This window comes from Lutra lutra, chromosome 13 (assembly GCF_902655055.1).
Source record: "Lutra lutra chromosome 13, mLutLut1.2, whole genome shotgun sequence".
Lineage (NCBI taxonomy): Eukaryota > Metazoa > Chordata > Mammalia > Carnivora > Mustelidae > Lutra > Lutra lutra.
Genome location: NC_062290.1, coordinates 3124100 through 3145254, shown reverse-complemented (window position 1 = coordinate 3145254; position 21155 = coordinate 3124100). Strand labels below are relative to the sequence as shown.

General features: G+C 50.8%; 2 protein-coding genes across 8 annotated transcripts in view; one reads left to right on the top strand and one right to left on the bottom strand.

Moving 5' to 3' along the window:
• Nucleotides 1-13981: 13981 nt before the first annotated feature.
• On the bottom strand, nt 13982-19810 carry LOC125082877 (collagen alpha-2(I) chain-like). Of its 2 annotated transcripts, none has more exons than XM_047698719.1 (2): nt 18291-19715; nt 13982-14099 (listed from the first exon to the last, which is right to left on the bottom strand). In XM_047698719.1, the coding sequence occupies exon 1, from the start codon at nt 19624-19626 to the stop codon at nt 18955-18957; it is 672 nt and encodes a 223-aa protein (XP_047554675.1). In that variant the 5' UTR covers nt 19627-19715; the 3' UTR covers nt 13982-14099; nt 18291-18954. The 2 variants fall into 2 exon arrangements, with proteins under 2 accessions (XP_047554675.1, XP_047554676.1); XM_047698720.1 differs by lacking the exon at nt 13982-14099 and adding an exon at nt 17045-17104 and having other exon boundaries at nt 18291-19810.
• Nucleotides 19437-21155, top strand: part of SPIN1 (spindlin 1) — a 78458-nt gene continuing 76739 nt past the window's right edge. For 2 of the 6 annotated variants that reach the window (XM_047698717.1, XM_047698714.1), the window contains exon 1: nt 19437-19568. Coding sequence is in view for 2 of the 6 variants with exons in the window: in XM_047698713.1 (XP_047554669.1) it covers nt 19988-20211 (224 nt within the window). In the remaining 4 variants the exon portion in view is untranslated. Of the gene's footprint in view, nt 19569-19946; nt 20212-21155 lie in introns of those variants that run through there. The other 4 variants (XM_047698713.1, XM_047698712.1, XM_047698718.1 and 1 more) reach the window with 4 other exon arrangements.

Here is a 21155-nt window from a genome sequence, read left to right as displayed (position 1 = left end):
CCCTGCTTGTGTTCCCTCTCTCGCTGTGTCTCTCTCTGTCAAATAAATAAATAAAATTTAAAAAAAAAGCAACTAGATTTTAAAACATTATGTAACTGTTGCTATGATTAGATTGTCAACTATTTGTGGGAAGAGACCCTTGTATAGTGTCAACACCGCACATGGTGCTTGGCCCCCAAGTAGTTCCTCAAATTTAATTTAACTAAACATGAAGACATACATTTCTTTGAAATAAAATAAAAGCCCCTCCCCCCAAAAAAAGAAAGAGAAAAGCAAAAGAAAAGAGAATGAAGTAAATTTAGACTATAGTTGGTTGATTACAAGGCAAAACTAAACTCAGGGGACTCCCCACGGAGTCACCCCTCGGGTCCCAAGGTCCTCGACAGCCGGCCTTCTTCTCTGCAACTTTCAGAGTCTTGTCATGTCTGTTTCATGTTCAGCATCCGGTGGTCTGGGTTGTATTTAGCAGGAGGGACAGGGAAACCACCATGACTCCTGTCGTGGAGTGGATCATTGGAATAGCCACGTAACTACTAAGAAATGGAGGCCATAATTTAAAACTCTCAAAAAAGAAATATTTAGGGCCAGATAGTTCCATTGGAGACTTCTACCAAATGTTTAGAGAATTAACCCCAATTGTGCATAATCTGTCCCAGAAACTAGCAGAGGTGGGAACACCTCCTAAATCATTTTATGAAGTTAGTATTACCTTGTTACTAAAACCAGACAAAGAAAACACAAATGAACGAACAAACAAAAAAAACGCAGACTAATATCCCTCATGAGTAGAGGTCCATAAATCCTTAAAATATTAGCAAACAGAATTCTATGGTGTATTTAAAATTGCACACTACGACCTGTAGAGTTTGTTCTAGGAATGCAAGACTGGTTCAACATCTGGAAAGCAATCAGTGTAATCCACTAAACTAATGGCATAAAGAGGAAAACAATCACGTGATCATGTCAAGCAATGCAGAAAAGGCTTCTGACCAAATTCAACGCCTGTTAGTGACAGATCTGCCTGAGGGAGTGTGGGATGGAGAGAGGCATCTCTGCAGTTCCTCAGTGTTGCTCTGGGACTGGGCAGCTTCACCCCCAAGCACCAACTGGGAGAAACACAGGGTGGGATGACACAGAAACTCATACACAAATGCTCTGAGCAGCATCTTTCATAATAGTCCCCCAAACAGAATAACCCGAATGTCCATCCACTGATGAGCGAGGAGACAGAATGTGATCTACCTGCTGAACGTTTCTTCTGTCGGAAGGAAGGAAGCACTGACACCTGCTACCACATGCACGAACCTTACAAACACGTTGAGTGAAAGGAGCCAGATGCAGAACACCACATCCTGCGGGATTCTGTTAATGCAAAATGTCCAGAACAGGTAAGACCACAGAGGCAGGAAGTCCATCAGTGGTTGCCATGCGCTGGGGGAGGAGGGAGCAGGGAGACACTGCTAACGCTGTAAATATGTTAAAGTGATTGTAGTGTTGGTTGCACAACTCTGTGAGTACAGCAGGACTATTTAATTGCACAGTTTAAATGGGTAAACTGGGGGCGCCTGGATGGCTTAGTAGGTTAGGCCACTGCCTTTGGTCCAGGTCATGATCCTAGGGTCCTTCGATCGAGTCCCGCATCGGCTCCCTGCTTGGGGTCGGGGTGTGGGGGGAGCCTGCTTCTCTCTACCTCTGGCTGCCACTCTGCCTGCTTGTGCACGCGCTCTCTCTCTGACAAATAAATAAATGGAATCCTTAAAAACATAAAATAAAATAAATGGGTAAACTGTATGCTATGGGAATTATATATCAATACATTTTTTTAAAAAGATTTTATTTATTTATTTGACAGACAGAGATCACAAGTAGGCAGAGAGGCAGGCAGAGAGAGAGGAGGAAGCAGGCTCCCCGCTGAACAGAGAGCCCATGCAGGGCTTGATCTCAGGACCCTGGGATCATGACCTGAGCTGAAGGCAGAGGCTCAACCCACTGAACCACCTAGGCGCCCCTCAATACAGTTTTTGAAATATGCTCTATTGGACATTTATCCTGCCTTATTCCGTGTTCAAAAGGCCAGACCTAAATTAAAAATACAGTGTGACACCTTTTTAGAAAAGTTTTCACCCAAGTTTATTTAAACATAGCCAAGTTCTATGAAGACAAAGAGGAGGAGCGCCCCATCCAAACTGTTCCAGGCTTATCTGCACCACATGTGTTCACAGTTCTAGGGGACTCATGCTTGGGTAAATGTGGTTTCCTTCCTCTGAGGCTCATCATGTCTCTCAACTCGGAAGACATTCAGGTGCCCAAGGATATGACTGTCACACGTTTCATGCGTGCAAACCAGCTTTTATTTATTTATTTATTTGGCAGACAGAGATCACAAGTAGGCAGAGAGGCAGGCAGAGAGAGGGGGAAGCAGGCTCCCCGCTGAGCAGAGAGCCCGATGCGGAGCTCCATCCCAGGACCCTGGGATCATGACCTGAGCCGAAGGCAGAGGCTTTAACCCACTGAACCACCCAGGTGCCCTAGCTTTGTGCTTTTTGTCATAGCTGTATTTCATTGTTTTTAGGCATTATTCACGTCTTTTTTTTTTCTTTTTTTCTTTTTTTTTTTTTTAAAGATTTTATTTATTTATTTGACAGAGAGAAATCACAAGTAGGCAGAGAGGCAGGCAGAGAGAGAGGAGGAAGCAGGCTCCCCGCTGAGCAGAAAGCCCGATGTGGGGCTTGAACCCAGGACCTGGGATCATGACCTGAGCCGAAGGCAGCGGCTTAACCCACTGAGCCACCCAGGCGCCCCTATTCACGTCTTTTTAAGCGCGATATCCTTGGCGCCTAACAGTGCCTACACAGTCAGTAGAGCAGCCGGTAAGTATCTGCTGACTGAACAAGGGCAGAGGACAGCGAGGGAAGTCTGATACAAGTAAATTGCAGACTCTAGTATTCTATTCCTTTAGCATAAAAGATTAGCCTCCCCCCCCAAAAAAAGGCAGCATCTTCTAAGGATCTCCATGCCAGGGGATGACACTGTTTACAGCTTCTTTAGGAACAAGACCCCCGCACTTAGGACATGAATGGATTAATGATTAAAATGGATCCACAGCAGCTTCCCCAACTTTATGCACTCATCTTGTTTTGATATTATGTTGAACTTACTGACAAGATGCTTCGAAAGATCTTACCTGCATAAAAACACGCCTGCTGCTGGGACATGTTCTGGTGAATCTTCTACCCTACCTTATCTCTTTGTTTGCTTGGCAACAGGGGACGAGAAGCCAAGTGATTTTCCATTTTCTTTTCTTCTTCTTCTTCTTCTTTTTTTTTAAGTTTTATTTATTTGAGAGAGAGAGAGAGAGAACAAGGAGAGAAGCAGCAGTAGAGGGGGAGGGAGAAGCAGGCTTCTCATGGAGCAGAGAACCCAATGAGGGGCCTGATCCTGGGACCTTGAGATCATGACCTGAGCTGAAGGCAGATGCTCCACCAACTGAACTACCCAGGCACCCCAGTTTTCAATTTCCTACCACAAATGAGCTGCCCTCTCATTCAGTTAAAATGCTATCTGAGTGACTAACACAGTTTCTGCACCCAAGTGGGAAGCCGGCTGTGTGGTAGCCGTCACTGTCCACTGTGATGAAATGAAGAGATGCCTGCAGCCCAGGGCTAGGCTCACTCTAGGATTAAACTGTGGAGGCCAAGAAAAACAGGGCTGTACCCACCCTGACATAAGTGCAGCCATCTTGGCAAAGCCAAAGCCGGCACCTTGCACCCCCTCTCCGCCCGCTCCCCTCCCCTCGCTAGTATGGGTGACATTCCTCAGCCACCCCTGGCTGCCCTAAAAGAAAAACAAATGGTTACCTTGCAGAGATCACAGTCCTGCAAGACAGGAGTTGCCCTTGGTTTACAAACGTCCTAGTGATTTACAACAAAGAAGCTCTCTTTTCAATAGCCCAATTTCCAGAGACAAATAACTCAGTTCCTTAAGCCCTAATGTCGCCCTCCCCACCATAAAACTGAAAGAGGCTAAGGCAGAAGGAAATGTAAATAAATTTCTCCTAAACCTAAATCTCACTAACAAGGACACTTGATAGAAGAAATGGGAAACTTTATCTCTAAACCTCCAAGTTAGTGTCAGCGATCATTCCCAAGCATATGACCCACTGATATACATCTAAAGGGTCTCACAAGAAGATTTTTATTATTGGTAATGAATAACCTTTTCCCCCAGACAACAGCTAGCCCCTCAAGGTCCTGGAGACCTTGCTTCCAAAATTCCTTAGAGACATACATCATCCATAACCCCCTTTGTCCTCACCCACCACTGAGTCCACCCCTACTCTGCCTTTAAAAACTCTGACTGTAATCTGGCTCGGGATCCAAGTCCCTCCTACTCCGCTGCGTCGGGTATACTTGGGCCCAAGCTTGTCAAATAAACCTCGCTGTGTGACTTGCATTATCGAGAGTGTTCTCTGTCTAACTGAGGGGTGGTCGACTCCGTACCCTAACAAAACAAGCTTTACTGGGGTGCCCGGCTGGCCCAGTCAGTGGAGCAGGTGACTCTTGATCTCAGGGTTGTGAGTTTGAGCCCCACACTGGGTGCAGAGATGACTTAAAATAAAAAAATCTTAAAAAAAAAAAAAAAAGCTTTACTAGCATGAATAGTTTTACATGAAACCAAAATAAGACCAACAAAGAGCAGGAACTTTTGCCAAATGGGATAAAATAATAAGGGATCAACAATAATGAGAATTTTGCAGAGATTGTTCTAGACCAAAGCAAGCTAAACAACACAGCATCTGTTCAGGCCATGGACAGGGCTGTTATTTAACTCAAATCCCACTGGCTTTCCTTTAAACTTGACTATGGATTTTATTGCTCTTAAGTTTGTTTCCTGAAGCAGCACACAGCTGGTGTATGAAGTACCAGGAGAGAGGTTTAAAGGAACAGATCACAGACAGCTCCAGGACTCTGTCTGCATAGACCTGACCAGGTTCTGCAAAGTGTGAGCACCTGCGGGGATGAAGGCCAGAGAGAGATCGGCTATGTGGCACAATCTCCAGGAACTCACGTTCCACCAGCTGGCCTGGAGAGACCCCCCAAGAAACCACATCTTGAGAAAGGTACTCAATAGGGTTTTTTGTCTTGGTGGGAGTGAGTGGCTCCAGAGTAAACGAGTCTCACAAGGGTTAAACCCTCTCCACCACCCTCAGGGTGTACCCCAGAAAAGGCTAAGAATATCTAAAGGGATTAAAAAAAATCCTGCACCCAAGGACATATTTACCACATCTGTCAAGCAATAAAATATTACATGTGCAAAGAGGCTGGAAACTATAACTCAAAAATAGTAGGAAAGTCCATCCGTAGAGACAGGTGCAGAAGGACACCAATGCTGGAACCAGGGAACGCAATGTTACAGCAGCCTTGACCACCACACTCCAGATGTGCAGGAAGGCCCGCCAGAGATCTAGAAAAAGGGACCCAAACAGAAGGACCCTCAAGAAATGAAAACACTGGGGCACCTGGGTGGCTCAGTGGGTTAAAGCCTCTGCCTTCGGCTCAGGTCATGATCCCAGGGTACTGGGATCAAGCCCTGCATCAGGCTCTTCGCTCAGTGGGGAGCCTGCTTCCCCCTCTCTCTCTGCCTGCCTCTCTGCCTACTTGTGAACTCTCTGTCAGTCAAATAAATAAATAAAGTCTTAAAAAAAAAAAAAGAAATGAAAACACAACATCTAGCATGAAAACGGCACTAGAGGGGCACCTGGGTGGCTCAGTGGGTTAAGCTGCTGCCTTCAGCTCAGGTCATGATCTCAGGGTCCTGGGATCGAGTCCGGCATCGGGCTCTCTGCTTGGCGGGGAGCCTGCTTCCCTCTCTCTCTCTCTCTCTGCCTGCCTCTCTGTCTACTTGTGATCTCTCTCTGTCAAATAAACAAATAAAATCTAAAAAAAAAAAAAAAAAGAAGAAAACGGCACTAGATGGGATTCATGGCAACGTAGACAACGTGGGAGAACGTCGAGGACAGAGCAAAACTGTCCAAACTGTGACCACAGCACTGAGCTGCAGGTCACGAAACTGCCCAGTAATGTGGTGATGTGAGCCCGGCATTACAGGGCGGGGTGGGGGTACTGGGCGAATCCTATAAACCCAGAGCTCAAACAAGAACAAAAACCAAAACTCAACAACCCCCAGCAGAAGAAACATGGAGAAAATTACTCCAAGCCGTATTGTAGTAACATTGCTTAAAGAGAGGGATGGGGGAAAATCTCCCAGCATTGGGAAAACACCGATGCATTGGAGGCAGGCAGGTCAACATGGTGGGGTGCCCGGGGTAGGTGGGGAGGGGACCCTGATCCTGGAGGGCCTGCCTGTTTTCCCCTGGGCCACCGAGGTGCATCTGAACCACTGTGGCACCTTCTGGGCTCCCTGCACGTGCCTCTCTCCAGACTGGGAAGGTGCGCTCCCTCGAAGGTGGCAGGGAAGGGGGGAGCGGAGGGGGGGAATGGGGGAGGCAAGACCTTCCCCTGTGCCAGGCTCCAGGCCCCGGTCTGTGAAACAGTCTGATGGCGGCTGGGACACAGAACAGAAGACATACTGATTAGTTAGATTTTAATATTGCGTGAACGGGTGTCACGGGGTAAAAGTGACTGTCCCAAAGGCAGTGGAATGTGAGAGCTTCTGTTCATTCTGATAGGGGCAGGGGAGGGGGCCTCTTAGGGGAAGGAAGGATGATGGGACCCTTGGAAGAAAGGCTTAGAAACAAAACAAAACAACCACCGCCAGGACAGTGTCCCTAAACCACGGCTTAACACCGGCCAACTGCAGGTTCCCGCTCGCCTGCAAACGCGGTCTTGACCAGCCAGGCAGGAACGCTCTCCGGGGCAGCAGTGAAGAGATCCAATCCGCTACCGGGGCGCATGCCACCCCCTGGGGGAAAGTGGGGGGGGGTCTGCACTGTGAAACTCCTGCCCTTCCCCTGCAGGGAAGGTGACCTCCTCTGGATCAGCCCTTTCTCCCTTTTGCTAATCGTTCTGCCCCCTTCCAGCTATAGAAAGCTTGCATTTCTAGAGCTCCTGGGAGACCCCCCACCTGCTGTGTGGGCTTCCGCCCTGGTCAGCTAGGAGCTGGAGAGACAGCCAAATAGATCTGCAAACTTACCAGGCTGCATTTTTGTTCTTTTTTTTTTTTTTTAGTTTTTTGTTTGTTTGTTTGTTTGTTTGTTTGTTTATTTGGCAGACAGAGATCACAAGTAGGGAGGGAGGCAGGCAGAGAGGGGTGGGGGGAAGCAGGCTCCCCGCTGAGCAGAGAGCCCGATGCGGGACTCGATCCCAGGACCCTGAGACCATGACCTGAGCCGAAGGCAGAGGCTTTAACCCACTGAGCCACCCAGGCACCCTGCACTTTTGTTCTTTATCAACAGTTTGGGACAAAGTCTGGGTGTGGTCTGTGGTGGCTTCTAGTCTCCTCTGCTGGGATAAGAGCCAGTCTTTCCCGGTGCACGGAGCCCTGGGGGCAGACCCCTGCTGAGCTGCTCTGAGGCCTCATCACGCTTCGAAGAGGGGACTTCAGAGAAAGCTTCTCCCAGCGTTTGCTCTTTTCAAGAGCCATGGCTCAAAACAATATACCAAAGAGGCGTATTTCTGGGTGGCGTGTCCGGAACTCCTTCAAGAGACCATAGAATTTGTGGGCGCAGAGTGAGGGCCTCGGGAAGTACAAAACCCAAGAAATGTCATTTAAATATCTTACAGTCACAAAAGGCAAAAATGCCAAATGCAGAGAAGTTCAGCCACTGTCTTTAGGGCCGGCCGGAGAGCAGTATGGATAACGCCTAACCTGAGTCCTGCAAACGTGGGCTGGGTGGCCCTTTGGCCAGAAACGTTTCCCCCCCGTTTTGAGGAGGGTCACAACGGGTTTCTGGAGCTGAGGGATCAGCACTGCTCGGGAAGGGTGTTCTGGCCCTGCTCCACAGTCTGCTGGGCGAGCACGCTTTACTCCAGGGAGATTTCAACGTTGGTGCGTGCCCGAAGGCCCAAAGTGAACCCAGTGTTAGTATTCTTGTGCATATCTGGTATTTTAAGTATTTTTTTTTAAAGTATAAGGATTTGGGGCACAACAGTCTTATGATTTCAATTTAAAGCATGTAAATAACTGAATGGACTTTTTAATTTTAAAAGGAAATCTTTCTCTTCATAAACATTATCAGTCCACTTGGAAGCTCCTGCAATGTATGAATTTGTGACGGTTACTAACCACTTGGGAACGTTTTTGTTCCTTCATTACACAACAAAAGCTGTTACAGAGGAAATCTAGTATTTTGCGAAATGCTGAGGGATCTTCAGTTGTCTCAAAGCCCCTCCTTAAAACGGATGCAAATGTTTGTTAGACACAGGGAGTAGTAAGAATTATAAGTTTAAGATGGAGAACTAGGTTTTGACATTTTTTTTTAAAGATTTTATTTATTTATTTGACAGACGGAGATCACAAGTAGGCAGAGAGGCAGGCAGAAAGAGAGGGGGAAGCAGGCTCCCCCCTGAGCAGAGAGCCCTATGCGGGGCTCTATCCCAGGACCCTGAGATCATGACTTGAGCCAAAGGCAGAGGCTTAACCCACTGAGCCACCCAGGTGCCATGGTTTTGACATTTTAAAAATTCACAACTTCGTATTCATCCCTTCGTAAAGTAAATACTGATTTAAAAAACAAAGGTTGCCCCACGAAGTAGCTTGAGTATGGGGAGCCTCTGTCAAGGATATCCCACACTGTGCTTTGAAGACAGAAGTACTCTGGAGCTTAGCAGGAGTGGTCCCTGAGCCATGGAGGGGAGCTCGTTGTACACAACTCCCTGGCATTCCTTGTGTGTTTTTTTTTTCCCTTAAAGATATTATTTATTTATTTGTTAGAGAGGGAGAGACAGAGCACAAGCAGGGGGAGCAGCAGGCTCAGGGAGAAGCAGATTCACCAGTGAGCAGGGAGCCAGAAGCAGGGGTGGATCCCGGGACCCTAGGATCATGACCTGAGCCAAAGGCAGATGCTTAACTGACTGAGCCTGCCAGGCGCCCCGTCTTTCACATACTGATGTGCAGCAGTGTATACAGACACTCCCGTGAAGCACATTTGCACGTGGGGATGCGCAGGGCTTTTAGCGGCCCGATCACACATGTTTGAAATTCACTTGTTTTGAGCATGCGAATGCCCCTGCCTTAATGGAGGAGTGTCAGAAGAGCTGAAGAGAACAAAATTCTTGCCTTTTGGTGGGCAAAGTAGGCTTCGGAGGTCTCAGGGTAGAGGGTGTAGTTTGAGACAGAAACAGGAAGCCTAGGAGCCAGGTTTGAGGCTCAAATTCCAGTTCCTAAGGACACTCAGATTTGTGAATGTTGGGGGAGAAAATCAGGTCAGCCCTGCTCTCCCCAGATCAAGAAGCTCTCCTCCTCCCAGGCCCAGAGTCCGCTGATGCCAGGAAAGGGCCCAAAAGGACTTGGCACAGATCATGGCACAGGAGCCCTGTGGCCCCAGGCTGTCTAGGTCCGTCCTTGTTCTGGCCACGGGCCGCATGACTGGGGCGACCCTGGACCTGTGTCATCCGCCAGAATGCAGGTCCTCACCTCCGTGTGTGGCAGACTTCGCTCAGCCTGAGTCACGCTCACAGCAGGAAGAGGCGTGGTGAGGACCAGGATCACCCTTGGTGGGCACTAACCTCACACACCCAAACTGAAGTCGGTAGCTGGGCTGGCAGGCACATTGTGAAAGTCACCTGTCACTTAGGGCCATTGTTTGCAAGCACTGGGGCTTCACATCGTTACTTTCTCCCATTGTATGTTAATTATCCCCATTTTTCAAATCAAAGAAAGCTTTGGAGGCAAATAGGGCCAGGGGAAGAGGGTGCTGGGCTCTGTTTCTAAACACACACACACACACACATACACACACACAGCTCGTGACCGTCAGGAAAGTGTGTTTTGGATTTCTAGGGTAGTCATCTCGGAATGATACGGACTAATATTTAAACATGATAGAGAATGAATGTAAATGGTTTTGGGTATTTGACGATGAAAGCCACATTAAAAACATGGGGAAATGTTTATAGACAAAGTCAAAATTAATTTTTTCTACTGCTTAAAGTTATATCGTATCATTCTAACGTCCTAAAGAACCCAAAAAAGAAAAGTTTCTTACTGTGAGAGGAAAAAAAGCATTATTTCATTATAGGGAAGGTCTTTCCAAACATGGTAAAAAATATGAAGAGACAACGTAACAGCACCAAATCCGCTTGTATAAAGTTTTTAAACCTTTGCAGGAAAAACAAAACAAACAAAACAAAAACCAAAAAACAAAACCACTAGAAATGAAATAAGAAGCCCAACGAAAAATCGGGCAAAACTTTTGCCAGCATGTGATTAAGGACTAATATTCTTCAATGTGCAAAGAGTTCCTATAAACAAAGGAGAAAAACAAAACAAAAACCCAAGTAGAAGAGTAGACCGAGGCCACAGACAATTCACAAGACCACAGCCATCAGTGACTTTTTCTATCTTATTCCTTCATGTAGCAGCTTGTGTTGAGGGAGAATTCACATAGCAAACAGCCCGCCCATTTAAAGTGTCCCGTGCGATGGCATTTGGTACAGTCACATAGCTGTGTGCCCATCATCACAACCATCCTGGGATGCTTTCCCTGACCCCTGCCTCCAGTCCTGGGTAACCGCTCATCTTTCTGCCTCCATGGATTTGCCTATTCTGGGCATTTGTATAAATAGAAATATACCCTCTGTAGCCCTTTTGACAGTTGATGACTTTCAATGTCTTTTCCGGGGCTTATTGGCTATCTGCTTCTTATTTTGGGAGAACTATCTATTCTGACCCATGGCCCCCTCTTAATTGTTTGTTGTTTTATTATCATTCTTTATGTTGTTCTGTACACAAGTCCTTTTTCAAAAGGTGATTTTCAGATATTTTCTCCCATTATGTGGGTTTTTTTTTTTTTTTAAGATTTTTATTTATTTATTTATTTGACAGACAGAGATCACAAGTAGGCAGAGAGGCAGGCGGAGAGAGGGGGGGAAGCAGGCTCCCTGCTGAGCAGAGAGCCCCATGCGGGGCTCGATCCCAGAACCCTGAGATCATGACCTGAGCTGAAGGCAGAGGCTTAACCCACTGAATCACCCAGGTGCCTCTCTGTGGGTTTTCTTTACACATTTTTTAAAGGTTTTATTCATTTCTTTGAGAGAGAGAGAGAGAGAGAGAGCAAGATGGGGGGTGGTGAGGGAGAGGGAGAAGCAAAGTCACAGCTGATCACAAAGCCCAATGTGGGGCTCAATTCCACGACCCCACGATTGAGACCTGAGCTGAAGGCAGGTCCCAACCATTGAGCCACCCAGGTGTCCCCCTTTACATATTTTTGATGGCATTCTTTGGAGCTCAAGTTTTAATTTCAGTGATCAATAGTTTACCTATTTTTCCGTTGACTGTTTATGCTCTAGGGGTTGTATTTAAGAAACCACTGTTCTTTTTTTTTTTTTTAAGATTTTATTTATTTATTTGATAGACAGAGATCACAAGTCGGCAGAGAGGCAGGCAGAGAGAGAGGAAGAAGCAGGCTCCCTGCTGAGCAGAGAGCCTGATGCAGGGCTCGATCCCAGGACCCTGAGACCATGACCTGAGCTGAAGGCAGAGGCTTAACCCACTGAGCCACCCAGGCGCCCAAGAAACCACTGTTCTAACCCAAGCTCACAAAGATTTACATCTGTATTGTCTCCTAGCACTCTATATTTCTTACATTTAGGTCTTTGACACGTTTTGAGTCAATACCTAACACACAGTGTGAAGTGGGGGAAGCTGTTCCAACCTCATTTTTTTTTTTAAAGATTTTATTTATTTGACAGAGAGAGATTACAAGTGGGCAGAGAGGCAGGCAGAGAGAGAGAGGAGGAAGCAGGCTCCCCCCTGACCAGAGAGCCCGATTCGGGGCTCGAACCCTGGACCCTAAGACCATGACCTGAAAAGGCAGAGGTCACCCACTGAGCCACCCAGGCACCCGTTTTGTTTTTTATTTTTTTTATTTATTTAAAAAATTTTTTTTTGAAGATTTTATTTATTTATTTGACAGACAGAGATCACAAGTAGGCAGAGAGGCAGGCAGAGAGAGAGAGGGAGAAGCAGGCCTCCTGCTGAGCAGAGAGCCCGATGTGGGGCTCGATCCCAGGACCCTGGGATCAGACCTGAGCCGAAGGCAGAGGCTTTAACCCACTGTGCCACCCAGGTGCCCCCCGTTTTTTTAGATCCTACATATAAATGAAATCATACGGCATTTTTCTTTGACTTATTATAATACCCTCTAGGTACATCCATGTTGTAGGAATGGTTTCCTCAATCTCACTTTTAGTTTGCTCATTGCTACTGTACTTTAAAACTGTTGTACCCGAGTTTTCGCGTCCCAGAGACCACCAAGGAGCCAACACTGATGCAATCACATGAGGGTTTATTCAACAAGCTTAAGCTTGGGCCCAAGTATACCCGACACAGCGGAGCAGGGACTTGGACCCCGAGGTGACATGCTTAAGCTTGGGCCCAAATACACCCGACGCAGTGGAGTAGGGACTTGGACCCCAAGCTTAGTTAAGGCAGGGGTATTTATGGGTTCCTGTTATTAAAGCAGGGTGGGGATTCCTTTACTAAAGCGGGGGGGGGGGATTCCTGTTTACTAAAGCAGGGTGGGGCTTCTTAGAACTAAAGTAAAGTAGGGGAAAGTTCTGCCCTTGGGCACAGGGGTCTGAGATGGCTGCCGGAGCTAAGATGGCTATACTTACGCTAAGGTTAGACCTGCGGTGGGATGGCCTTAGTTTTTCTTGGCCTCCACAAAAACCACAATTGATTTTTGTATATTGATCTTATATTCTGCAACCTTGCTAGATTCGTTTATGACTTCTAATAGTTTATAGTGGATTCCCTAGGACCAAGTGACTTTTAAACATATGAAGAGAGACCAGTTTCTCTTATGATGAGAGAAATGCAAGTGTAAACTGTCATGGGTATGGTTTTGTTCACCTAATAAATTGGCAGATATCTGAAATTCTATCACTGCAGGGCGCCTGGGTGGCTCAGTGGGTTAAGCCTCTGCCTTCCGCTCAGGTCATGATCTCAGGGTCCTGGGATCGAGGCCCACATCGGGCTCTCTGCTCAGCGGGGAGCCTGCTTTCTCCTCTCTCTCTCTATGCCTGCCTCTCTGCATACTTGTGATCTCTCTCTCTGTTTCAAATAAATAAATAAAAATCTAAAAAAAAAATTCTATCACTGCATAGGTGTTTTATCTGGTAACACATATACTTCGTTCATAGATCCCACTTCTAGGGGTGTAGCCTATAGCAGCTGTCTTCCGGTCTGTGCACAGGGTCCCTGGGACACGTATATAATATTGAAGGAGTATGTGATAGGCAGGCGTGTCATTGTTTCATTCCATGTATATAAAGGTCAAACAGGAAAAACTAATCTGCTGAGAGAAATCAGCACAATTTTATTATCCTCGTAACATTTAATCAAAATTCTTCAGGTTTTTCATTTATTTATTTATTTATTTATTTATTTATTTGAGAGAGAGACAGTGAGAGAGAGCATGAGCTAGGAGAAGGTAAGAGGGAGAAGCAGACTCCCCACGGAGCTGGGAGCCTGATGTGGGACTCGATCCCGGGATTCCGGGATCATGACCTGAGCCAAAGGCAGTTGTCCAACCAACTGAGCCACCCAGGCGTCCCAGGTTTGTTTTTTTTTTTAATGATGAGAATTTCCTCCCTCTCAACCTGACCATTGTGCCATCCAACAAAGCAGTAAACCCCCTACCATCAAGTGTCCAGTGTGCTTGGTGTTTGGAAGTTATATCATCCTTTCCATGAGCATTCTGTTCAGCCCAAAGCTGTCCCCCAACATCATTACCATAGACTTCTTCATAGTCTCCTGTAGTTCATGATTCTCAAAATTCTCCTCCAAGTAGCACCAGATTGATTCAACAGCCACCCCACAAACCCCACCAAACATCTTTAGCTGTGTCTTCCTGGATGGTGAAACTCCCTTCTGCGTGTACAGGGCTGTCCAGAATTTATATTGATTCTTGATATAATCTCTTAAGAGTAGGTAATGAGAATTTAAATTGCCCAGTGTCCTGGCATTTGAATCCCTTCACAAGCCCTACGTCCTGATAAATCCACATGATCCAGTATTCAAGATCCAGAACAAGTCATATGTTCATCTATAACCAACAGTTGCTGAATCCTTACTTTCCTTCAGGAGGTATACTGGTAAGGACAGATTTTGATTCTGCCATCACTGGTAAGGACGGATCTTGTCTCTGCCATCTGGATTTCGTAACAGGGTGGCAGACGGGCAACACACACATAAACAAATCAACATTCTATGGGAGTGCAAAGGAGAATCAGTGCTCTGAAGAGACACACAAGCACGGACATCGCAGAGACCAGAGAACAATCGACGTGTGCAGGTGGTCATGGCAGGCTTCTCAGGAGACATTTGAGCACGTTTATTTGCCCGCTGTGCGCAGAATGACCTGGAGGGGCCCAGGAGTGAACCAGGGGAGGAAGCTGCCAGTTCACCAGATGGCTGAACTCTGCTCCTGCCATTTCTCTTGGAGTCATTCTTTCTGCAAACACTTCCTTCGCACCACGTGACATTCCCTCCACGAAGTGTAAACGTTCTTGTGGCCGTGGACGTAGGCTAATATGGTGCCTGGGCTGTTCGACATTTGTTAAGCCAGGGGGTGGAAAGGCTCTCCATGCTCTCTTTTTCATTTGGCAGGGCGCTGACAGTTTCCATGGCCCAAGAGAAGACTGGTAGGGGCAGGCGCTCAAATTTGTGATTTCGCTGAAGTTCCAGGAGCAAGTTTTTAAGTCAACAATGCCTGTGGAGAGACAGGATTCCTAAGGGGAATGGTCCTCTGGCCCTTCTTGTCCCACTGCTGCCAGACTTCCAGGGTGAGGGGATTATGACAGGCTGGCTCCCTCCCCCTTTATAAGAAGCTTCTGTGTGGGATCTACCTGGTCTGAGGCTTCCTGGAAAGCAAGGTGGCCAGGCCCCTCCAATCAGAGTGGAAAGAGGGGATTTACACCCTCCCAGTTGAGGTGGACCCTGAAGGACCCTGGGTGTGGGGAAAAGGGGTCAGCGGCCAGGGTCTAGGCCTGGGACTGTGTGGCCCTCCAGAGCCTGCATTAGCATCTCTGGAGAACCTGTTTTTTTCCTGAAGGATTACTTCCCCTAGAAGAGTAGCATCTGGACTGAAACTATGCAGCAAACCTGGGAAGCCATCTGTTGACCACAAATGATGTGCAGGATCCTCAGTGAACCCCTTGCTCACTCTGCTGTAGTCCAGGCAGTGGACATACAACAGAGGATGGAAAGAAAGGGTCTTGCCAGAGATCAAGTGACAGGAGGGTGAGAAGAGGCTTGGAGAATCCAGACTCCAGGGGCCTTGAGCGGGGTATATACCTGGAGAAGTTCCAGGCAGAGGTGACCCTGCCCCTTCCTGAGCTTTCCTTACCCCTCCCCCCATTTCTGGCCCACTGGCGACCATGCAAGCAAGCTCTGGACATCCCTGCACCAGATGACAGTGTTAGACCTCATGCATCCTTCTGCATAGTGTGTATCAAGATGGCTTTCAGTGGGAGATCTAACCCCAGTGCCCTATCAGGACCAGAGCAGAATTGATGCCCCTGTCCTGGTAAGGCCGCCATCTAATCAGGATTCATATGCTAGGGATGCCTCATTAGCACAGCCAGAAATCTGGAGCCACAGGTGGGAGTGGATGGGCCAGCCTGAGCTCCAATCATAAGGACCAACATATTAGACAGGAAAGAAGCTCAAGTGTTCTCAGTTCAACAGCTTTTGCTCCCACTGCCTGGGGGATCCCAGGGTACTGGGCCAATGGGAGGATGATGTAGCTAGCCAATAGGGAGAGAGCCTCCCTATCTACAAAAAGATGGAAAGCTCATCAAACTCATCCACCTAGAAGCTAAACTAATACAAATTATCCTTGTGCACAGTGTATATGATGCATATTGAATACTTTTTGCTGTGTTGAACAACTGGATTATTTTATAATAAATATAATTTGAGGGGCACCTTGGTGGCTCAGTGGGTTAACCCTCTACCTTCGGCTCAGGTCATGATCCCGGTCCTGGGATCAAGCCCCACACTGGGCCCTCTGCTCAGCTGGGAGCTGGGAGCCTGCACCCCACTCTGCCCCCCCACCCCGCCTGCCTCTCTGCCTACTTGTGATCTCTGCCAAAAAAAAAAAAAAAAAAAAAAAAAAAAAAAAAAAAATCTTAACAAACAAACTTGAAAAGGCTTCTTAAGTTTGGTTTCTAACACAACAAGGTCAGTGGGGTAAGTATACCAATACACCAAGGTTTGCTCTTGGTCTAAGCTCACCCCACTCCCGTATCACAGATTTATTAATCTCTGGGGCAGAAATTTGCTCTCCCCAAATAGGAGCCCAGGGACCCAGCATTAAGAGACAGAGCCTTAGGGGGGCCTGGGTGGCTCAGTTGATTAAGTGTCTGAGTCTTGGTTTTGACTCAGGTCATTATCTGTGTTGTGGGACGGAGCCCTGTGTTGGGCTCTGTTGTGTGATGGGTGTGGAGCCTGCTTAAGATTCTCTCATTCCCTCTCCCTTTGCTGACCCCCCCCCCCCCAAATGCTCTCTAGATCTTTCTTTCCCAAGTACATAAATAAAATCTTAAAAAGAGAGAGAGAGACAGACAGACAGACAGACAGACATAGGCCTAGCAGAGGCTGGACTATTAACATGCCAATTTCTATTTACCAGCAACAAAGTTGCTGCAGAAGAAAAGATACATGGAGGGGTGCCTCGAGGGGCTCAGTGGGTTAAAGCCTCTGCCTTCTGCTCAGGTCATGATCCCAGGGTCCTGGGATCAAGCCCCACATCAGGCTCTGCTCCACAGGGAGCCTGCTTCCTCCTCTCTCTCTCTCTGCCTCTCTGCCTACTACTTGTGATCTCTGTCTGTCAAATAAATAAAATCTTAAAAAAAAAAATAGAAAGGATACATGTAGGCTCATCTGACCTAATCTCCAGAAGTCAAGTGTGGTTGAGAAACTATAAAAAACAAAGCAAACAAACAAAACTGTAACTTTTAAGTTTCTGGAAATGCTTGGTTAGCAAGTTGGAAGGTGGCAGGGACTGCTCCCTGAGCCTCCCATCCTAGAGATTCTTGACCTAACTGCGGCTCCACTTTTCCAACTCATTATTTTGAAAAATTTCAGTTTTCCAGAGAAGTTGAACTGGACAGTGAACACACATACACCCGTTATTTAAATGCACCAATTGTTAATGTTTTGTTACATTTGCTTTATCTCTAGATAAAATACATCTGTTTCTGAACCATTTGAAAGTAAGTTGTAGCCACCAGGAATCTCCACTTGAAATAATTCAGAACATATCTCCTAAGAACAAGGGCAATGCGACAGACACACTAAACATTTAATGATAATTCAGCAGCAGTCTGAAATACATTTCATATAAAAAAGTCCTCCAGCTGTCCCCCAAATCTACTTACAGCTTCTTTCCTTCAAAGTGGTGTAGGATTGAGGGTCATGTGAAGGACTTGGTTGTGGTCTCTTAGGTCTGGCCCCGACCCCCTAGCTTTTCTGGTTTGGTTTGATACTGACTTTTTGAAAAGTCCAGTGGAGCTGTTTTGCACAATGTCTCTCAATGGATTTGTCTGATTTTTTTACCCTGTAAATAGATTCATTTAAAAAATCTTCTGCAGATTTACATGGCTGATGTACAAGCCTATTTTTGACATTCAGCATGCTAAAGAGCAAGGCTTCTCTGGGGAGGGTGGGTGAGATACTTCTGGTAGAAGGACTTGGTGGTTGCCGGCTTGGGAGGGTGGCCTTTTCCGACATGGGGTTGGCTCACCTCCCTGCCCGTGCATTGTTGACAGCTCCCAGGGGTCATCAGCAGAGGCAACATTTAAACCCGGGCTTCTCCAGGAGGGATGGGGATGGGAAAACGCATTTGGCTTTGTCTGGAGACCATTTTGACCGTCATAATGTCGGAGAAGGTGCATGCTACCGGCATCAAGTGGGTAGAGGCCAAGGATGCTGCCAAACATCCCTCTCAACAAAGAAGTACTCAGCCTCAAATATCCACAGTGGCAAGGTGGAGGCACGGAAGGGACAGCCCTAACCAGCTGTCTCCTTGACACCTGCCTGCTCCCCATCCCCCCGGCTCCTGATCTGTTCCATTACCGTCCACGCCAAAAACGTTAAGCACAAACCCAAGCAACGACTTCGCAGTGCTTCTTCACTGCTGACTATAGGGCCACATTCCTATGTTTGTCTAAATGGGCTCTCCAGTTGGCCTGTGAGGTCCCCGCGCACGCCACGTGTGCCACCCGAGACGAGCTTTGATTGCCAGAGCAGGCACGCGTAGTCGTATCTGGGAGAAACGGAAAAGGTGCCAGGCAGATCCCGCGGAGCTTGCTAACTACCCGCTGTGCGCCAGGCCAGAGCCTAGAGCGCTCTACAAGCCCCGTCATCCGACCTGACAACGCCTGGTGAGGCGCTTTCCCACGACAGAGCCGTGCGACTGCACTCGAGGAACCACAACGGCTCCGCGCCCTGCGGGGAGGACACGGGGCTGCTGGGGCCGGGGAGGAAAGCTCCTGGCCCCGGGCTGCGGGCGGCGCGCGCAGAGCTCCCGGCTGGGGTGCGGGGCTTAGATTCAACCTTAAGGTCCTGCGCTCAACTCAGCGGGAGTCAAATGTCCTCGCCTCCTTCCTCTCCCCCCTTCCTCTCGCGAACAACCCACACACACTCAAGGGGCATCTCGGGCGCAGCGAGTCCACGGGTTCACGAGTGACCGTGGCAAGGCCTGGCTCCCGATCTCGAAGGACAGCCGGTCCACCTTTCTCGCGGGCGGTGGGGGCCGGGCTCTCAAGGTCACTTGTGGGTGGGCGAGGCCCGGGCCGGCGCGGACGGGGGCGCGGGGCGGCGGCGGCGCAGTGCGGGAAGCGGGCCAGCGCGGGAGACTGGCGTGTGGGCTGCGGCAAGGCCGCCGCGGCTCAGCCCGCCGGCGCCCCCACGTCCGTCCCCGGCCTCAACCGCCCCGGCGGCGCGCGCGGCAGGACGTCTCGCGGCGTAAATGCCAGCATGACGAGGGCCGCGCAGCCCGCGGAAGCCCTCCCGCCACGCGAAAACGAAACTTCCCAGGATGCTTGTCTTCCGGCGCAAGCCGTGGCGCCCGGCCCCGGGGCTCCGCGCCCCGAACACCGCCCTTTCCCGGCGCGCACCTGGGGCCCCGCCCCGCCCCACGGCCCCCGGCAGGTGAGACGCGCGCCAGGCCTCGCCCCTCGGCCCCGCCCCGGCCGCCCACGCCGCCACCTGGCCAGAGCGGCGCCAGGTCCGTCCAGCTCGGTCCCACACGCCCAGGCGCCAGCTGAGCGGCGCCTGGTCCCCGCGCCCAGCGGGCCCAGCCCCGCTCCCTTCCTCCCCGCCGCCAGGTGAGAGCGGTACTAAGCCCGCCCTGCTCTGTTCACCGCCAACCCCGCCGCCAGGTGAGCAGCTCCAAGCCCGGCCCGCCGCCAGGCCCCGTCCCGCGCCGTCCCCTCCCATCTCCTCGGCCGCCAGGTGAGTGGCGCCATTGCCCGCTCTGCCACCACCAAGCCCCGCCCCGCCGCCGACCCAGGTCCGGCTTCATCTCGCCCCGCCCTCCCTGCCGCCAGGTGCGAGGCTCCAGGCCCCGCCCGCCGCCCTCCAGGCCCCACCCAGACGCCGGGGCCCTGCCGGGCTCCGTCCCGCCCCACCTGCCTCGTCGCCGGGTGAGTCGCGCCCAGCCCGGCTCCCGGGACTCCTCCCACTGCCACGCCAGGCCCCGCCCCGCTTCCAGGTGAGCATCGCCGGATCCAGTCCGGGCTCCAGGCCGAGCCCCGCTGCCCCCAGGCCCCGCCCGGTCTCCAGGCCCCACCCGCTGCCTATGGCGCCTGCGCAATGCGGCCCGTCGGGCCGGAGCCGGGCGGCGCGGCCGGCGCAGTCGGCAGGCGCAGTGCGCGTGCGCCGTGCGGCCGGGGGCGGGCGGCGGCGGCCGCGGAGCGGAGCGGGGGCGGGGCGGCGCCGTCTGGCTCGGTCGGGCCGGGGCGGGAGTGTGGCGCGGGACGGCGGGGCCCGCAGGCTGCGGACGGCGGCCTGGGCGGCCGGCAGGTAAGACTCGCGCGTCGCCGGGGAGCGGGCGCCGCTCGGGAGGGAGGGGGCGCGGGCGGGGCGCGCTGCGGGCGGCGGCGCCCGGGGAGTGGCGGTCGGGCCGCGGCGCATTGTCCGGGCGCGGGCGGCGCCTGCACAGCGCCCCCTGCCGGCCGGGCCGCGGGGCGGGGGGCCTCGGGCTCGGGCCGCGCGCCTTTGTTCGCCGCCCCCGCCAACATGGCGGCCGCCCGGCCCGCCCGGCCGCGGTCCCCGCGCGCTTTGTTCCGAAGGCTTGGGCGCCGGCGGGCGGGGGGCGGCGGGGGCGGGGCGCAGGAGCGTTGCATAACCCGCCGGGCGGGGCGGGGGACGGGACCCCCGGGCGGGGGCGGGGCGGCGGGGGGAGGGGCGGGGCGGGGCGGCCCGGCTGTCCGTCCTCCCTCCCTCCCTGCGGACTCGGGTTGTCCACCGCCCCGGCCGGGGTCTTCCCCTCGCGCCCCCTCATCCCAGGTGACCTTGAGCGCGCTGCGCCCGGGGCGCCGGGATGAGCCGCACGGCGCGGAAGCTTGCGCAGTGCCCGGGGTGGGCTGGCGCGCCTCCCCGGACCTGGTTTTGGGGCCCGCGGTGGAAAGGGCCTGGAGGTGGGCTCCCCGCGTCCCTTGGTGCAGCGGCTTGTATTGGTGTGTGCGCCGGCTGGTTCGTGTCTGGACAGGGAATTTCCGTGCACGTTGGGGCGGCACACGCGGGTGGTGGGGCTGTGTTGGCGAGTCCATCAAGAGGCCGCGCAGGACGCCCTCAGCCGTGTGACGTGCTTGGAACCGGGGACCACAGGCCTGCCCAAATGCGAGCACCTGTAACTTTCTTCTGTTGGAATTTTCTGGAAGGACCTCTGCAGTCTGGAAGGGTGGATGGAGAGGGCAGTCACTGCCTTCTGCACAGCTTTTGTTAGGAAAGCCTGCACTTGGGTG